At 45.5% G+C, this 16,505-nt stretch overlaps 1 protein-coding gene across 1 annotated transcript in view; it reads right to left on the bottom strand.

Moving 5' to 3' along the window:
• The window catches only part of myo7aa (myosin VIIAa), a 78,508-nt gene that overhangs the window by 44,112 nt on the left and 17,891 nt on the right, over positions 1-16,505 (bottom strand). The window contains exons 14-15 of the mRNA XM_034132813.1: positions 16,116-16,251; positions 15,916-16,022 (exon numbers count right to left, since the gene is read on the bottom strand). Of these exons, the coding sequence (XP_033988704.1) occupies positions 15,916-16,022; positions 16,116-16,251 (243 nt within the window). The remainder of the gene's footprint in view (positions 1-15,915; positions 16,023-16,115; positions 16,252-16,505) is intronic.

Here is a 16,505-nt window from a genome sequence, read left to right as displayed (position 1 = left end):
TTCATCACAAACATTCGAAACAAACAGATCTGGTGATTCATGGTTTTCTGAATCTAATCTCTCAGATAAAAGACAATGCAGTGATGTAAAACGCACAATATGTTCCTCTGTTGTGAGTTACTATTATACAATTGCATAACATTTAAAATACTCAGGTAAAGTGCAAACACTCGAATGGGATGGTGGTATTTAGTTCCACCACAGAAACCTATTCTTAAATACTGCTGATTTAAATATCATAACCCCAGTGCCCAGAACAGACCTTAGGATTCACTCCATTTATAAAAAAAACCACATCAACATGTTCATCAGTCTGCTGATCTTACAGAGAGTAACGATAAATCAGAGGAATACATCACAATGTTAGCTTTGCAATGTGTTAGCCTAGCTTAGCAGAACACGGTAAACCGCTGAAAACTAGTCTAGCTCTATCATATCTGCGTCATGAACACTGTGAATATGTGTATTTAACTAATGTGTGTGTATGTGACAACGGAAAACAAGACCTTTTGTTTGGTGAACAGTTTACTTCATTACTAATTGCTAGCTTAAGATCAGAAAATGTTATCCTAATAGTTCAAGGTTCAAGGTTCTTTATTTGTCATACGAACATAGCTACAGTGTAGTTATGTCAATGAAAATCTTAGGTCACAGGCTCCTCCAACAGTGCAACACAATAATACAGATAAACAGAAAAATATAGTGCAGGTAAATATTAAAAAGTAAATACAAAAAGAAAAATAGTTTAAAAAAAGTGAAATAGTGAAATAAGACTCTATATGCAAGCTATTGGAATGATATATTAGATAAATAGATAAATAATTACAGACGATGACGAGACGGCGTACAGAGAGGAGGTTGAAAACCTGACATCTTGGTGCCAGGATAACAACCTCCATCTCAACGTCAGCAAAACCAAGGAGCTGATTGTGGATTACAGGAAGCAGCAGAGAGAGGGACACGCCCCCATCGCCATCAATGGGACTACGGTGGAGAGAGTCAGCAGCTTCAGGTTCCTTGGGGTCCACATCACTGAGGACCTGACATGGTCTCTTCACACCACCACCATCACCAAGAAAGCTCGACAGCGGCTCTTCTTCCTCCGCAGGTTGAGGAGGTTCAAAATGGATTCCAGGATACTCTGCAACTTCTACAGGTGCACCATAGAGAGTATCCTGACCTTCTACAGGTGCACCATAGAGAGCATCCTGACCTTCTACAGGTGCACCATAGAGAGGATCCTGACCTTCTACAGGTGCACGATAGAGAGCATCCTGACCTTCTACAGGTGCACCATAGAGAGGATCCTGACCTTCTACAGGTGCACCATAGAGAGTATCCTGACTGGCAGCATGACGGCCTGGTACGGCAGCTGCACCGACCTCGATCGTAAGGCTTTACAGAGGGTGGTGAAAATTGCACAGCACATCACCAGGACGGAGCTGCCATCCATGGAGGACCTCTACTCCCAGCGGCTCAGGAAGAAATCACTACGGATTATCAAAGACCCCCATCACCCCAGCCACAAACTGTTCTTTCTGTTGCCGTCTGGCAGACGTTACCGCAGCATCCTGGCAAGGACAAGAAGATTCGGAGACAGTTTCTTCCCGCGGGCAGTGAGACTGTTAAAAAATTGAACTGTTGAAACAACTTCAAAACATTCTTCTGCTACTCAGTAGTATGTATCTAATACCTAATATATATATATCATTCCAATAACTTGTATATAGACTCGTACTGCACTATTCCACATCATCACTTTATTTTAGAACTATTTTTCTTTTTGTATTGCTCTTGCTCTTATTGTTATTATGTTATTATGTTGCATTGTTGGAGAAGCCTGTGACATAAGATTTTCAACTACATAATTACTCTGTAGCTATGTCAGATTGACAATAAAGAACCTTGAACTTGAACCTTGAGTAGCAGATGAATGTTATGGATGTTGCTTCAACAGTTCAGGTGTTTAATAGTCTTATGGCCTGTGGGATGAAGCTGTCTCTGAGTCTGGTGGTTTTAGTCCGGATGCTGCGGTACCGCCTGCCAGACGGCAGCAGACAGAACAGTTTGTGGCTGGGGTGATGGGGGTCTTTTATAATCCTGAGGGCTTTCTTCCTGAGCCGCTGGGAGTAAAGGTCCTCCATGGATGGCAGCTCCGTCCTGGTGATGTTCTGTGCAGTTTTCACCACCCTCTGTAAAGCCTTACGGTTGAGGTCGGTGCAGCTGCCGTACCAGGCCGTGATGCAGCCAGTCAGGATACTCTCTATGGTGCACCTGTAGAAGTTGCAGAGTATCCTGGAGTCCATGTTGAACCTCCTCAGCCTGCGGAGGAAGAAGAGCCGCTGTCGAGCTCTTTTGGTGATGGTGTTTGTGTGAAGTGTCCATGTCAGGTCCTCAGTGATGAGTCCATGTCAGGTCCTCAGTGATGTGGACACCGAGGAACCTGAAGCTGCTGACTCTCTCCACCGTAGTCCCATTGATGGCGATGGGGGCGTGTCCCTCTCCCTGCTGCTTCCTGTAATCCACAATCAGCTCCTTGGTTTTGCTGACGTTGAGATGGAGGTTGTTATCGTGGCACCAAGATGTCAGGTTTTCGACCTCCTCTCTGTACGCCGTCTCATCGCCGTCTGTGATCTGGCGATGACGGTCGTGTCGTCAGCAAACTTCACGATGGTGTTGGAGCTGTGTGTGGCCACGCAGTCATGAGTGAACAGGGAGTAGAGGAGAGGGCTGAGCACGCAGCCTTGGGGGGCTCCGGTGTTGAGGATCAGGGTGGAGGATGCCTGGGGTCTGCCCGTCAGGAAGTTCAGGATCCAGTCACAGAGGGCGCTGTTGAGCCCGAGGTCTCTGAGCTTGATGGCCAGCTTGGAGGGCACAATGGTATTGAAGGCTGAACTGTAATCAATGAACAGCATTCTCACATATGTGTTCCTGTTCTTCGGGTCCAGGTGTGAGAGGGCAGTGTGGAGGGTGAGGGCTATGGCGTCGTCTGTGGACCTGTTTGCTCTGTAGGCAAACTGCAGGGGGTCCAGAGAGTCAGGGAGGGAGGAGGTGATGAAGGTTTTGACTAACCGCTCAAAGCACTTCATTATGATGGAGGTGAGTGCTACTGGGCGGTAGTCGTTGAGGCTGGTGATTATTGACTTTTTGGGGACAGGAACGATGGTGGAGTGTTTGAAGCATGTGGGGACTACAGACTGCAACAGGGACCTGTTGAAGATGTCTGTGAACACCTCTGCCAGCTGAACTGCACACACCCTGAGAACACGGCCAGGGATGCCATCAGGTCCAGGAGCCTTGTGTGGGTTAACCCTTGTAAAGGATTTACACACATCTGCCCTGTTTAAAACAAAAGGGCAGGGCTCTGGCTCCTGATCCTTCTCTGCACCCCCAGCCTGGCTGCTCTCAAAGCGTGCAAAAAAGCTGTTCAGCTCATCTGGGAGAGATGCGCACGCAGACACTCCCGCAGCACCCCCCGCTGCTCCTTTGTAGTCTGTCATTGTCCTTAGTCCCGCCCACATGTTCCGGGTGTTACACAGTGCTTGAATTGGAATAAAAAAGGTGCCAGTACTCTAAATCAGCAACTGTTTCAAGTCAATTTATTTATACAGCCCAAAAACAAGTATTTGGCTCAAAGTCATAGTATATCCTAATGCTGGTGGGTTTGTCTCTTTACTGTATATTTTAGAAAGGCTCACTGTACTTAAACAAAATGACTGGGTGCATCTGAGATTAGAGGGGGTGCAGTGGTAAAGTGCTATTTTTATAAGTGGGGAGTGGAGCTGATACCCTCTAGGGGGGTCCGGGGGCATGCTCCCCTGGGAAGATTTTGTTTTCAATATTGAAGTTAAATGCATCAATCTGGTGCACTTTGAGAGCAAAATTAAGAGATCTATGGATACCTCTCAACATCCATATGAAACTGAACTGTAAACAGATTTACTTTTTCTTTATGGATATAAAAGAAAGTAAAGCCTGACTCCTACTGGCGGCTGGTTAAATGACTCCTCGTCCCTGAGTACACTCACCATCTTTCAGCAGGAAAGGAGAGAGGGAATCAATGGAGCTGCCAGGGAGGACACAGGGGAATCCAGACAGTGGTTTATGGGATGCAGAACTTGGAGCAGGAGGCTCGACCAGAGAAGGCTCCCCGTCAGACAACATTTCTAACACAGGCACAGCATTTTCTGCCGCCGGCCGGCACCTTGCCGGTACTCAGTAAGAAGTGCCGCTGTTGCAGTATAACTTGAGTCATGACAACTGGCGACATTCTATTATTTTCGTCATAGGAATCCGGGGCGTGTACATTGAGGACCCATTGTTGCTTTACCAGGAAATAAACATGTCGATCGCCTCGTTTGTGGTGTACGTTCATCTTTTGCTATATCTGCCTTCCTACGATCACTTTGATGCACATTCAGTATTCGTATGTGAGGTTGTGGGTGTGAGGTCGATATTGTGACGCTTACAGGGAGGTATCGGAAATTAAAAAGTAGGTGACTGTGTGGATGCCTGTTCAAAACATTGCAAACTTGAATAAATCATTTAAATTATATATTTGTGTCCGACTTTCATTTGTACATCGTTCTTAATGTGATGTATAGCAGCTTTCATAGCTGTCCATACCTTCAGACAGCCTAAAAGTAAAACACAAGTTGTTTATTCACAGCCCGAACGCTCATCGAGATGACTGGATCACTCATGACAAGTTGTGATCAGCTCCGATTAAATTGTGATATCAATTCTGTAGCTATTCTCCAGCGAGCAAGTTTTTTTATGAAATACCTGTATCCCTCTCATCACAACAAGACTCTACACTGTGCAGGAAAAACAATTACATACATGAAAATAACCTTGATACATAGGAATGAAACACACAAACTATCTTCCGTGGCTAATACTGATATGTCACAGTAACGTAAACCACAGAAAAGTAAGTCCAGCGGGGAACAAGTTCAATACAATACAGTAGCTGTAAGGTTTTAGTGTTTGTCTATCTGTCTTATTGTGACATGACTCTGCTCTATCTTTCCAGGTGTCTGCACTTCCTGTCTTTGTGTGTCACCGGTCAGACTGATTGTTGTTCCCGCCCCTGATTGGGTCCACCTGTGCCTCATTACCTAATGTGTGTGTGTGTGTATATATAGTCCTTCTCTCCCTTTGTCTTGTGTTGGTTCGTCTTGTCTCTTCATGATATCCATGCTGTTACCAGAGACTTTGTAAATACCTAGTTGAACCTAAGGATTCTTTGGAAATGTCCTAGTAGATCCTAGAAGACTATTGAAAAGCTTTGTGATCTTTATGAATAAAGACTATTACCAAAGCAAAGGAATCGAGCATCTGAGTTCTTAAAGAGCCCTTCGTGTCAGAACCAACCAACCAAACAAGATGGACTCAGCCGATTCCACTACAGTCAGAACGGCCCTGCAGGCGCAGGGTACACGCCTTCATCAACATGAGGGACAGCTGTCAGCAATCAACCAAGGGGTCCAGGATTTACATGCTCGTCAAGACAACTTTCAAGTTACGGTGACGACAGAAATAAATCTTCTGGCTGAAAAGATGCGGGACATACTGACTCACCTCGTGGCAAACCCTGGTGTTCCTGCGGCAGAGTTTTCCGGTTCAGCGGGGGTCGGGTCTGCTGATATCCCCGTTCAAGTACCCATGCAGTCACCTACGATCCGTCTCGCTTCGCCGGAGAGATTCTCCGGAGACTCTGGAAACTGTCGTCCCTTCCTGGTACAGTGCGATCTCCACTTCAAACACCAGCCCGCAGCATTTCCCACCGATCAAGCTAAAGTAGCTTTTATTGTCTCTCATCTGACGGGTAGAGCGGAAGCCTGGGCAACAGCGGAGTGGTCCCGGTGCTCGCCTGTTTGTCAGTCATTGGAACTGTTCTTGGATACCATGAGCAAGATCTTTGATCAGATATCACCCGGGAGAGAGTCAGCGAGAGCCCTGGTGAACATTAAACAGCGGCAGAGGAGAGTGGCGGATTACGCAATTGATTTCCGTACTCTGGCAGCGGAGAGTGGGTGGAACTCGGCGGCTCTCTTTGATGCTTTCCTGCATGGGTTAGCGGATCCCATAAAGGATCAGTTAGCTCCATTACAGCTGCCTGAAGATTTGGACTCGCTCATCGCCATGGCTATCCGGGTTGATCAACGTCTAGCTGATAGACAGCGGGAAAAGGGAAGGAATGCAGTATCCACTCCACCTTTCAGACGGGAGTTACCGAGGGAATACTACACTTGGCAGAGGAATTCCCAGACTTCATCTCCAGAGCGACCAGCGCCTCCTATCGCCGCGGAGGAACAGATGCAGCTCGGAAGAGCCAAACTCACGCCGGAGGAGCGTCAGCGCCGTCTACGGGAGCGGCGGTGCTTCTACTGCGGCCAGCAGGGTCATGTTTCGGCAGCCTGTTCGGCAAAAGATCAGGCTCATCAGCAGGAAGGAAGACGCTGGTGAGCCGAGTGACTTCCTTCGACTCTCCAGTCAGAAAATTAATGCAGGTACGAATCAAGCTTGGGGATAAGACTGTGACTCAGGATGCATTAGTCGATTCTGGGGCTGATGAGAGTTTGTTAGACTGGGAGCTGGCTAAGAGTTTGAATTTAAAGGTTGTACTTTTAGATCAGCCCTTAGAGGCTAGTGCTTTGGACGGCCGCCTTTTATGTACAGTTACTCATCGCACTGAGCCCATGGTATTAGTCGTAGATCAGGAACATCGAGAGCAAATTAGTTTTCACTTATTTAACTCTGCTCAACATCCTCTCATTTTGGGGTACCCATGGCATGTTAAACACAACCCTCACGTTGACTGGCAGACAGGAAAGGTGAAAGGGTGGGGGGTTGAGTGCTCTCGTTCATGTTTAACCAGTGAAACAGGGTTGAGTAGCAGACCTAGTAACTTTAAGCAGGGGTCAGGTAATAGCAGTGACATTTGTTCTAAACCTTCTGACTTTCCTGACTTGTCTAAAGTTCCTGGTTGCTATTCAGACATTAAGGAGGTGTTTAACAAAACACGAGCTACTTCATTGCCTCCCCATAGACCGTACGATTGTCCCATAGAACTTCTGTCGGGCTCTACTATTCCCAAGGGACGGCTGTACTCTCTTTCTGGGCCAGAAAGGGAGGCCATGAAGGCATATATCGATTCTTCACTCAAGACTGGGTTGATTCGGACATCTTCATCCCCAGCAGCGGCAGGTTTCTTTTTTGTGGGAAAAAAGGACGGGACATTGAGGCCCTGTATTGATTATAGTCCGCTAAATCAGATCACGGTCAAGAACAGATATCCCCTTCCACTCATCTCTACGGCATTTGAACTATTACAGGGAGCTAAGATATTTACCAAGCTTGACCTAAGGAATGCTTATCACCTTGTGCGCATCCGGGAGGGGGATGAGTGGAAAACAGGTTTCAATACACCTACGGGACATTACGAATATTTGGTGATGCCTTTTGGACTTTGTAATGCACCTGCTGTTTTCCAAGCTCTCATTAACGATGTGTTAAGAGATTTCCTGAATGTTTTCTGTTTTGTGTACCTCGATGATATTCTCATCTTTTCTCCAGATGAGAATACTCATGTCAACCATGTTCATCTTGTTCTTCAAAGACTCCTGGCTAATCATTTGTTTGTGAAAGCCGAAAAATGTGAGTTTCATGTCAACTCAGTATCATTTTTGGGCTTTGTGATTTTCCCTAACAAGATGGAAATGGACCCAGCAAAGGTCAGTGATGTGGCAAATTGGCCTACGCCAAACTCCAGAAAGAAAGTTCAGCAATTCTTGGGGTTTGCTAACTTTTACAGACGTTTCATACGCAATTTCAGTGCTATTGCCTCTCCTCTCCATTCCCTTACCTCTCCCCATGTTCAGTTTGTGTGGAATCCACAGGCAGAGAAATCCTTCATGGATCTGAAGAGGAGGTTCACCACAGCTCCTATCCTGACTGTACCTGATCGCAACCGACAGTTTGTGGTGGAAGTAGACGCCTCTAACGATGGCGTTGGAGCTATACTGTCTCAGATGTCAGCGGGGGACAATAAACTTCATCCGTGTGCCTATCTCTCCCGTAAGCTATCTTCTGCTGAGAGGAATTACGACGTGGGAAATCGGGAACTCTTGGCTGTGAAGATTGCTTTGGAGGAGTGGCGGCACTGGTTGGAGGGAGCGGAGCAGGATTTCCTGGTATGGACAGATCATAAGAACTTGCAGTACATCAGGAGGGTAAAGCGCTTGAACTCCAGACAAGCCAGGTGGGCTTTATTCTTTAACAGATTTAGCTTCACTCTGTCTTATCGACCTGGTTCTAAGAACGGGAAACCGGACGCTCTCTCCAGAGTTTTTGATCCGGAGCCAGTTCCCAAGACTCCAGAACCCATTCTGCGGTCAGACCGGGTGATCGGGAGTGTGACCTGGCCCATTGAAGCTAAAGTAAAACAGGCTAATGGAGAGAATCCTGTCCATAAAGGTTGTCCTCAGAATCGCCTGTTTGTTCCTAGGACACTTCGTTCTCAGGTGATTCATTGGGCCCATACATCTGTCCTTTCATGTCATCCTGGAACCAAGAGGACCCTTTTTATGGTGAAACACAGATTCTGGTGGCCTGCTATGTGGAAGGATGTTGCAGAGTATGTGGCAGCTTGTCCTGTGTGTGCTAGAAACAAGACATCTCGTCAAGCTGCGGCAGGTCTTCTTCAACCTCTGCCCATTCCCCACAGACCATGGTCGCACATTGCGTTGGACTTTGTGACAGGATTTCCACCTTCGGCAGGTAATACCACAGTACTCACAGTCATTGATCGTTTTTCCAAGATGGTACATCTCATCCCCATGTCCAAATTACCTACTGCCAAAGAAACTGCACAGGCCATGTTGTCCCATGTTTTTCGAATACATGGTTTCCCTAGTGATGTCGTTTCAGACCGAGGCCCACAATTCGTTTCACGTTTCTGGAAGGAGTTTTGTCGCCTGATCCAAGCCACTGTGAGCCTGACATCCGGATACCATCCGCAGTCAAACGGCCAAGCGGAGAGGATGAATCAGGAAATGGAGACATGTCTGAGATGCCTGGTGTCCCAGAAGCCTACCACCTGGAGCAAACATCTGATCTGGGTTGAGTATGCACACAATACCTTACCCACATCAGCCACCGGAATCTCTCCTTTCCAATGTGTCCATGGATACCAGCCTCCATTGTTCCCGGAGCTCGAGCAAGAAGTTACCGTACCATCAGCACATGCTCTGGTTCGCCGCTGTCGCCGGGTATGGAAGGGTGTTCGCCAGATGCTGCAGAGAAGTGCGACCCGCATGAAGAGTTTGGCCGACCGAAAACGACGTCCATCTCCTAGATACAAGGTCGGACAACGAGTGTGGTTGTCCACCAAGGACCTTCCTCTTCATGTCGCCTCCAGGAAACTGGCCCCCCGGTTCGTTGGTCCATTTCCCATTTCAAAGGTTATTAATCCTGTTGCTGTTCGCCTATGTCTCCCAAAGTCTCTCAAGGTCCACCCCACGTTCCATGTCAGCAAGCTGAAACCAGTTTTAGAAAGTAGACTGGTTCCCTCCTCCACACCACCTCCACCTCCTCGGGTCATCGACGGAGGTATCGTCTATACAGTGGAAAAGATACTGTCAGAAAGAAAGCGGGGTAGAGGGAGACAGTTCCTGGTCGACTGGGTAGGGTATGGACTAGAGGAAAGATGCTGGATCCCGGGCAGCTTCATTGTCGACAAGACTCTGATCACGGATTTTGACAGACTACGGTCTCAGGTTTCAGGGACGTCTGGAGTCGTCCGTAAAAGGGGGGGTACTGTAAGGTTTTAGTGTTTGTCTATCTGTCTTATTGTGACATGACTCTGCTCTATCTTTCCAGGTGTCTGCACTTCCTGTCTTTGTGTGTCACCGGTCAGACTGATTGTTGTTCCCGCCCCTGATTGGGTCCACCTGTGCCTCATTACCTAATGTGTGTGTGTGTGTATATATAGTCCTTCTCTCCCTTTGTCTTGTGTTGGTTCGTCTTGTCTCTTCATGATATCCATGCTGTTACCAGAGACTTTGTAAATACCTAGTTGAACCTAAGGATTCTTTGGAAATGTCCTAGTAGATCCTAGAAGACTATTGAAAAGCTTTGTGATCTTTATGAATAAAGACTATTACCAAAGCAAAGGAATCGAGCATCTGAGTTCTTAAAGAGCCCTTCGTGTCAGAAGCATTTGTACATCTTTCTTAATGTGAAGTATAGTAGCTATGATAGCTGTCCATACCTTCAGACAGCCTAAAAGTAAAACACAATAATAAAAATGCTTACATGACATGTCCTTTGTTAAACATTAAGCTGTCTTTGGCTCTTTTCTGCTGTAACAAATGTACATGTCCCCTTCTGATTCTGATTACATTTAACCTGTTGTGGAAACATTTCTTGATCAAATTGTTATGAAACAAATTAGATAAATATCGCTGTGACACTGATGTCACATCAGGACATTAACCCTAAACATTCACAGTAAACCCGGAGTGACATATGCACAATTACAAATATTATTATAATCTGCTCAGTTAATTTAGTTAATATATTCTTTATTATTCAATTCAAAGTATGTTCAAACAAATGTAAACCAAAAAATCATCCTCATTCATTTAGTTATAAATAAGAGGCACTTTACCATTAAAGCTCAATGTGACATATGTCACATTTCAGATATGTGACACTAGGGGGGTTTCTTGTCAGAAATTTGTTCTAGGTGGTCTATTTAGTCAAAATGACGTTCCCCTCTAATTTCCCAAAAGTAGAAATGGGTCCGGGTTCTTATGGGTTAAACGTATCGCTTAAAAGGCATAATAGAACTACCGTATTATATGGATTCAACTTGTGCCCCGCTGGACTTACTTTTCGGTGGTTTACCGTTACTAGTCTGTGACATATCAGTATTAGCCATGGAAGATAGTTTGTTTGTTTCATTCCCATGCATCAAGGTTATTTTCATTTCCGGCCCAATTCAAGCACTGGTGTTACAGCCTTTGAAGTCAGATTCCACCTTCTCTTTGTACTGTCTCTTTGCACTGCTAATTGCTCTCCGGAGTTCATACCTAGAATTCTTGAACTGATCCAAATCTCCAGCTCTGTGCGCGATAGTGCGCACTTTCAGTTTGCCACGCACCTCGCCGTTTATCCAGGGCTTTTGATTTGGGAATGTCCGTACAGTAACCTTCGGTACCACGTCATCGATGCATTTCCCAATGTAGCAGATGACCGTGTCCGTGTGTGTGTTGATGTTGTTGACCTCAAACACACTCCACTCCGTAGATGCAAAGCAATGCTGCAGTGCTGAATCTGACTCCTCACTCCATCGCTGTACTGTCCTTGTTACCGGTCTGTCCCTTTTAAGTTTCTGCTTGTAAGCAGGCAACAACAGTAGTGAGATATGGTCTGATTTGCCGAAGGGAGGGTGAGGGAGAGCCTTATATCCATGTCGAAAAGGGGAATAAACATGGTCCAGTATGTTTCCCCCGCGCGTCGGGCAGCTGATGTGTTGGTAGTACTTCGGCAGGACCTTCTTAATGTTAGCGGTGTTAAAATCCCCGGTCACAACGAACGCCGCCTCTGGCCGTGAAGTCTCGGTCTTGTCAAAAATCCCAAACAGCTGATCGAGTGCCGTGTTGTTGTCGGCTAGCGGCGGAATATACACTGCTGTTATCACAACAGATGTGAATTCTCTCGGCAGGTAAAAAGCCCGGCATGTGATCATAAGGTGCTCTAAATGAGCGGAACAGTCCGAAGAAATAACCCTCACATCTGTGCACCAGTTGTTATTAGTCATTACACACACACCGCCACCTTTACTTTTCCCCGAGTTAACAGTCCGGTCCTGACGAAAAATAGTGAATCCGTCATGGGAGCCTGCCTGCAGGCGGCAGTCTCAGGACACCTCCACTCTCAGGACAGGAAGTGCATGCACAAAGAATTACAAAATAAAATCGCCACTATCAGTACAGCGCCACTTTCCGAACAGGAAATGCACGCCAATACAAAATAAAATCGCACTGACACTTATTATCTAGATATATATTTATTTATATATATAAATAACGACATGTTGTATTTTAGTTACACCCGCTAGACAACAGTGGAGGGTTCGAGAAACAACCGTGTTTGCCGGGTGCACCGCGGCGGAGGTGGGGAGGTTCCAGCCGGGAACCTCCACCCCGCTGCGGGAGCCGTGGTGGGACCCCTGAGTCAGACAGTGCGTCTTTGTCACGCTTCATATCGGCCGGCCCGGGAAGGAAGAGACACGCAGAGTGGGGGAAGTCCCCCACCCCAACGCAGCACACCCTCCCGGCCATCAGAGTCGAACCCGCAGTTCGGAGGAACCGACCTCCAGAGCACCGGCACTAGGCCGGGCTGGTGGAGGCCCTCCGATGGTGGGTCGCATTTGCCATTCGATCAGTGAGAGGAGAGGAGAAAAATGCAACAAAAATTGTCAAAATCCGTTAATATATGGATGAGTGGGGGGGGGGGGGGAAACGGCTGGACACAGGCCGTGGGGGGGACACCCCAGACCGGGCAGTGTCCCCGGTAGAAGTAACCGGGTGAAATAGCCAAAAAAAGAAAAATGAATAAAACCGGGGAAAATAGGGGGAAAAGTGAAAAAATGGCTAAGTCAACTTTTACGAGAACCAGGCTGGGGGGGTCAAAAGGGCTTGACCAAGGCCGACCCATGGTGCATGGTGAGCGGACTCATCACCTCCGTGATGAGTCTCCCTTGTGATTTGAAAACTTCCATCAGACGAGTCCTTCGGGGGGCGGGGAAAAAAACCTGTTTGTCAGAATTGTCACTTCCTGTACTGACAGTGGAGGTGTCCTGACAGTGGAGCCTACACCGGAACTGTCCTGAGAGTGGAGGCCTGCAGGCAGACCCCTCTCGAATCCGTCAGGAACAATGGCGGAATCCGGGATAGCGGGGTTAAGCCAAGTCTCAGTGAGAATTAACACGTTACAGTTTTTAATGTCCCATTGAAAAGCAATCCGACTTCTGAGTTCATCTAGCTTATTTTCAATGGATTGAACATTAGCCAGAAGAATACTCGGAAGAGGGGGTCAGTTTTCTCGTTTCCTCAGTCTGACCAGCAACCCGGCGCGGGACCCTCACTTGGTCTTCCTCCTGCGTCTCTCAGGTAGGACAGCAACAGGTAGCCATGGCGAATCTCCATTGTCTGTCGGTGGGTTATTGTCCACGAAGTTTCGGATGTGAAGAAGTTCCTCTCTGCTATATTGTATAGCAGAGTTGGTGCGGTCGGCGCGAACCATGTTAAAAGCAAAACGGCAAAAAGTAGAAAAAGGGCAAAGTTGGAGAGGAGCCAAACGACAATGCGGCCATCTTCACCGGCGCATTTGCTGAATTCAAGTTCAAGGTGATACACTGGATTCCAGTAGCGTGGCGTGGGGAAAAATTAGGGGAAGCCAGTAATACGTCCTTTTTTTTCGGGTGGGGGGGGGGGGTGTGTGGTGGTCAATGTAACGCTGCAACCAGATGAGTGATTACAGCGCCCGGTGTCATTTTAAACATATTTGTATCATACAGATGCAGGACTTACACACGCCTGTTATCTAACCGACAGGTCCACACGCACTCTCCAGCCGAAACTCTAATAAGCATTCATTCACAAACTAAATCAAAAAACGTTAACTAAATTAACGTTTTACGTCCAATTCGCTCCTTTTTTCCTCGCTGTACACAGCTCCAGTTTGGGCATTGGCCTGTCATCAGATTTAATTTGAGTTGCTGCTGTAGCGGAAGTTTAGTACAATTATTTTTGATTAAATACTCCAAATCTCCACCCCCCATAATTGCACTTGCTTCAGTTGCTTGCTACTTTCTAACGGCGGTGAGAGTGGTGCAGTGACGCTATCTATCTATCGATTAGATTTATGATTATAAAATTATAAAAGTAGGGTAGACATGTGGATATTATCCGGCTGAACAAAACGTGCATTTATCAAACAGGTTCGTTTTCCACAGACCTTATTTCGAGCTATTTTCCAAAATCCTATGGAGAAATCCCATTGCTTTTTTGTCGAGGGAACGTGAGCGCAGCTTACTTCCGGGTTTTAGGACGCGTCACTGCACCACCAAGTTGATACGATTTGATTGGATTGTGAGGCAAGGGAAGCCAGCCGCCTCTGGCTTCCCTTGGCATGGCTCTGACTAATCACAGAGTGGCAGGGGCATCACGTGAGCCTCGTCTGATTGGTCAATCCCTCCATTTTTTTCCACCAAGGGAAGCCAATTTCGGCTGGCCTCCTCTCGCAACAGTGAGTGCAATCTACTGTTTTACCATAACATCTAGAGGGGCGCTGTTTCACTCTTTGTAAAATACTCAATGAGAATGGGGGAGAGATGGGCCGGCAGCAACACACAGCAAAGGAGAATTATCGAAACTAAACGCAGTGTTTTTATTTATTTATTAAAATGATTCTTCAATCCGAAAAAACAGGGGAAGCCTGGCTTCCCTTGGCCTCCAGGAGAAAACGCCACTGCTGGATTCTGTGACCGGGAAATTCTTTACACCTACCAACCTAACGTCGAGCCAAAGTTAGCAAATTCACATTATTGTAAAGAGTAATTGATTCTACACACATTTAGCAAACTTTTTCAACCTTTTGGCCGAACCTTTGCTCAGTGGGGTTACCTGTAGAATACTTACTGCCCTCTTGTGTCCACAGGAAGAACTGCAACGCTGCAGTGAACTTGTGTTGTTCAATATTTGTTTTAAATATCAAAATGTACACGTCACAATTATTACAAAACATTGTATTTTTTAAATAAATAGATTATTTAAAATACGGAATACGTCAAGTTAGACAAGACAACACGAGAACAGTGATACTACTTCCGGTCCAGGCTTTAAAAAATAAACGTGACCAAATTGAACACAAATGAAAAACTGAAACTATAATGGTGATTATTATCTAAAAGCCAACGATTAATCATTTGAACACTGTCTATATTTATCAAGGACATTTAAGATTCTTTAACTTTATTTATGTTGGCATAGTCTACAATTTATCTAGTTATCAAATGTTTTTGAAAAGCGTCTGATTTATAAAGAATTGTAATGATACAGTGCTGTGTATGACTATAAACACAGAGGATGTGTTGTTCGTTTTGTAAATACTGTTACACACACACATAGCATTTTGATCAAATTGATTCATTATGTAATTAAAACATTTGGCTAATGTGGCTTTGTTAATTTAAACAAAAGATATGTTGTGTCTGTTCATTTTCATTCATCTGTTCAAGTACTCACCACTCATACGCTACTACAACACTTTCAATGTTTCAGACTGCAATTTGTATACAATACATTAACTAATTTAGCCACAAAATAGAACAATAATTGGTATTTTTATTATTTTATTTTATTTTTAACCGGAAGTCCTACCATTGTTAACATATCTAACTTTCTGCATCAACTTGATGAAGTTACTCAGTCTGGCCACTAGATGGCAGCAAATATACGTTTCTACACCTTTTCAAATGTTGGCTACACAGAAATTATCTAATTTGTCATATTTTGTTGTTGTTGTTGTTGACTGCATTGGAGTTATTTTTATTTTTTAAATGTGCAAATAAGTCTTAATGAGATGAACATTATAAGACATGCAGAAGAAGAAAGCTGTTGTTGTTGTTTTGTTATTCATGGTTGTCTCTTATTCGAGCTAAACTGATGAGCTCAACTTTTAAATATTTTGAAAGGAGATTTTGTTATAAATATGAATGATAACTCCACTGTATTTGAGTTTCAATCATCTCTTTATAGTTTAAAAATACATTTTACTTCAAGAGTTGAACCATTATGGGCAGTATATTGTATATATAGATTGTGTATTTGCGTATGTTACCATAGCAACATCAGCCTGGAAGATCTGTTTGATGAACTTGTTCTTGGAGGAGTGAACCAGCTGGATAATGTCCCCGTATAAAGTGTCTCTGTTCTTCTCCAAGAAGCCTGCAGGACACACACAACAATGATAACATAATTAGAAGTATAATTGAATTATCCTACTTAAAAAAAAGTTGTACTGTGTGAAGTGACACTGACCTTTCGTCTCGTAGTAAACCACCCCAGCAAAGTGCTGGATGCCAAACTGAGTCTCGTGGTTGTTCTTGGGAGGGATGTAGTACGTGTTGAGTTTGTGCTGGAAGTTCAGCTTGTTCAGCATGGTGGTGTCTGTGCCCTGCACACACACACACACACACACACACACACACACACACACACACACACACACACACACACACACACACACACACACACACACACACACGCACATGCACACAGACACACACACACACGCACACACACAGACACACACACACACACACACACACACACACGCACACGCACACACACGCACACAGACACACACACACACACACGCACGCAGACACACACACACACACACGCACACAAACACACACACAAACACTC

The sequence above is a fragment of the Trematomus bernacchii genome, unplaced genomic scaffold (genome assembly GCF_902827165.1).
Source record: "Trematomus bernacchii unplaced genomic scaffold, fTreBer1.1, whole genome shotgun sequence".
NCBI classification, from domain to species: domain Eukaryota; kingdom Metazoa; phylum Chordata; class Actinopteri; order Perciformes; family Nototheniidae; genus Trematomus; species Trematomus bernacchii.
This window is presented reverse-complemented; position numbering and strand designations above follow the sequence as displayed.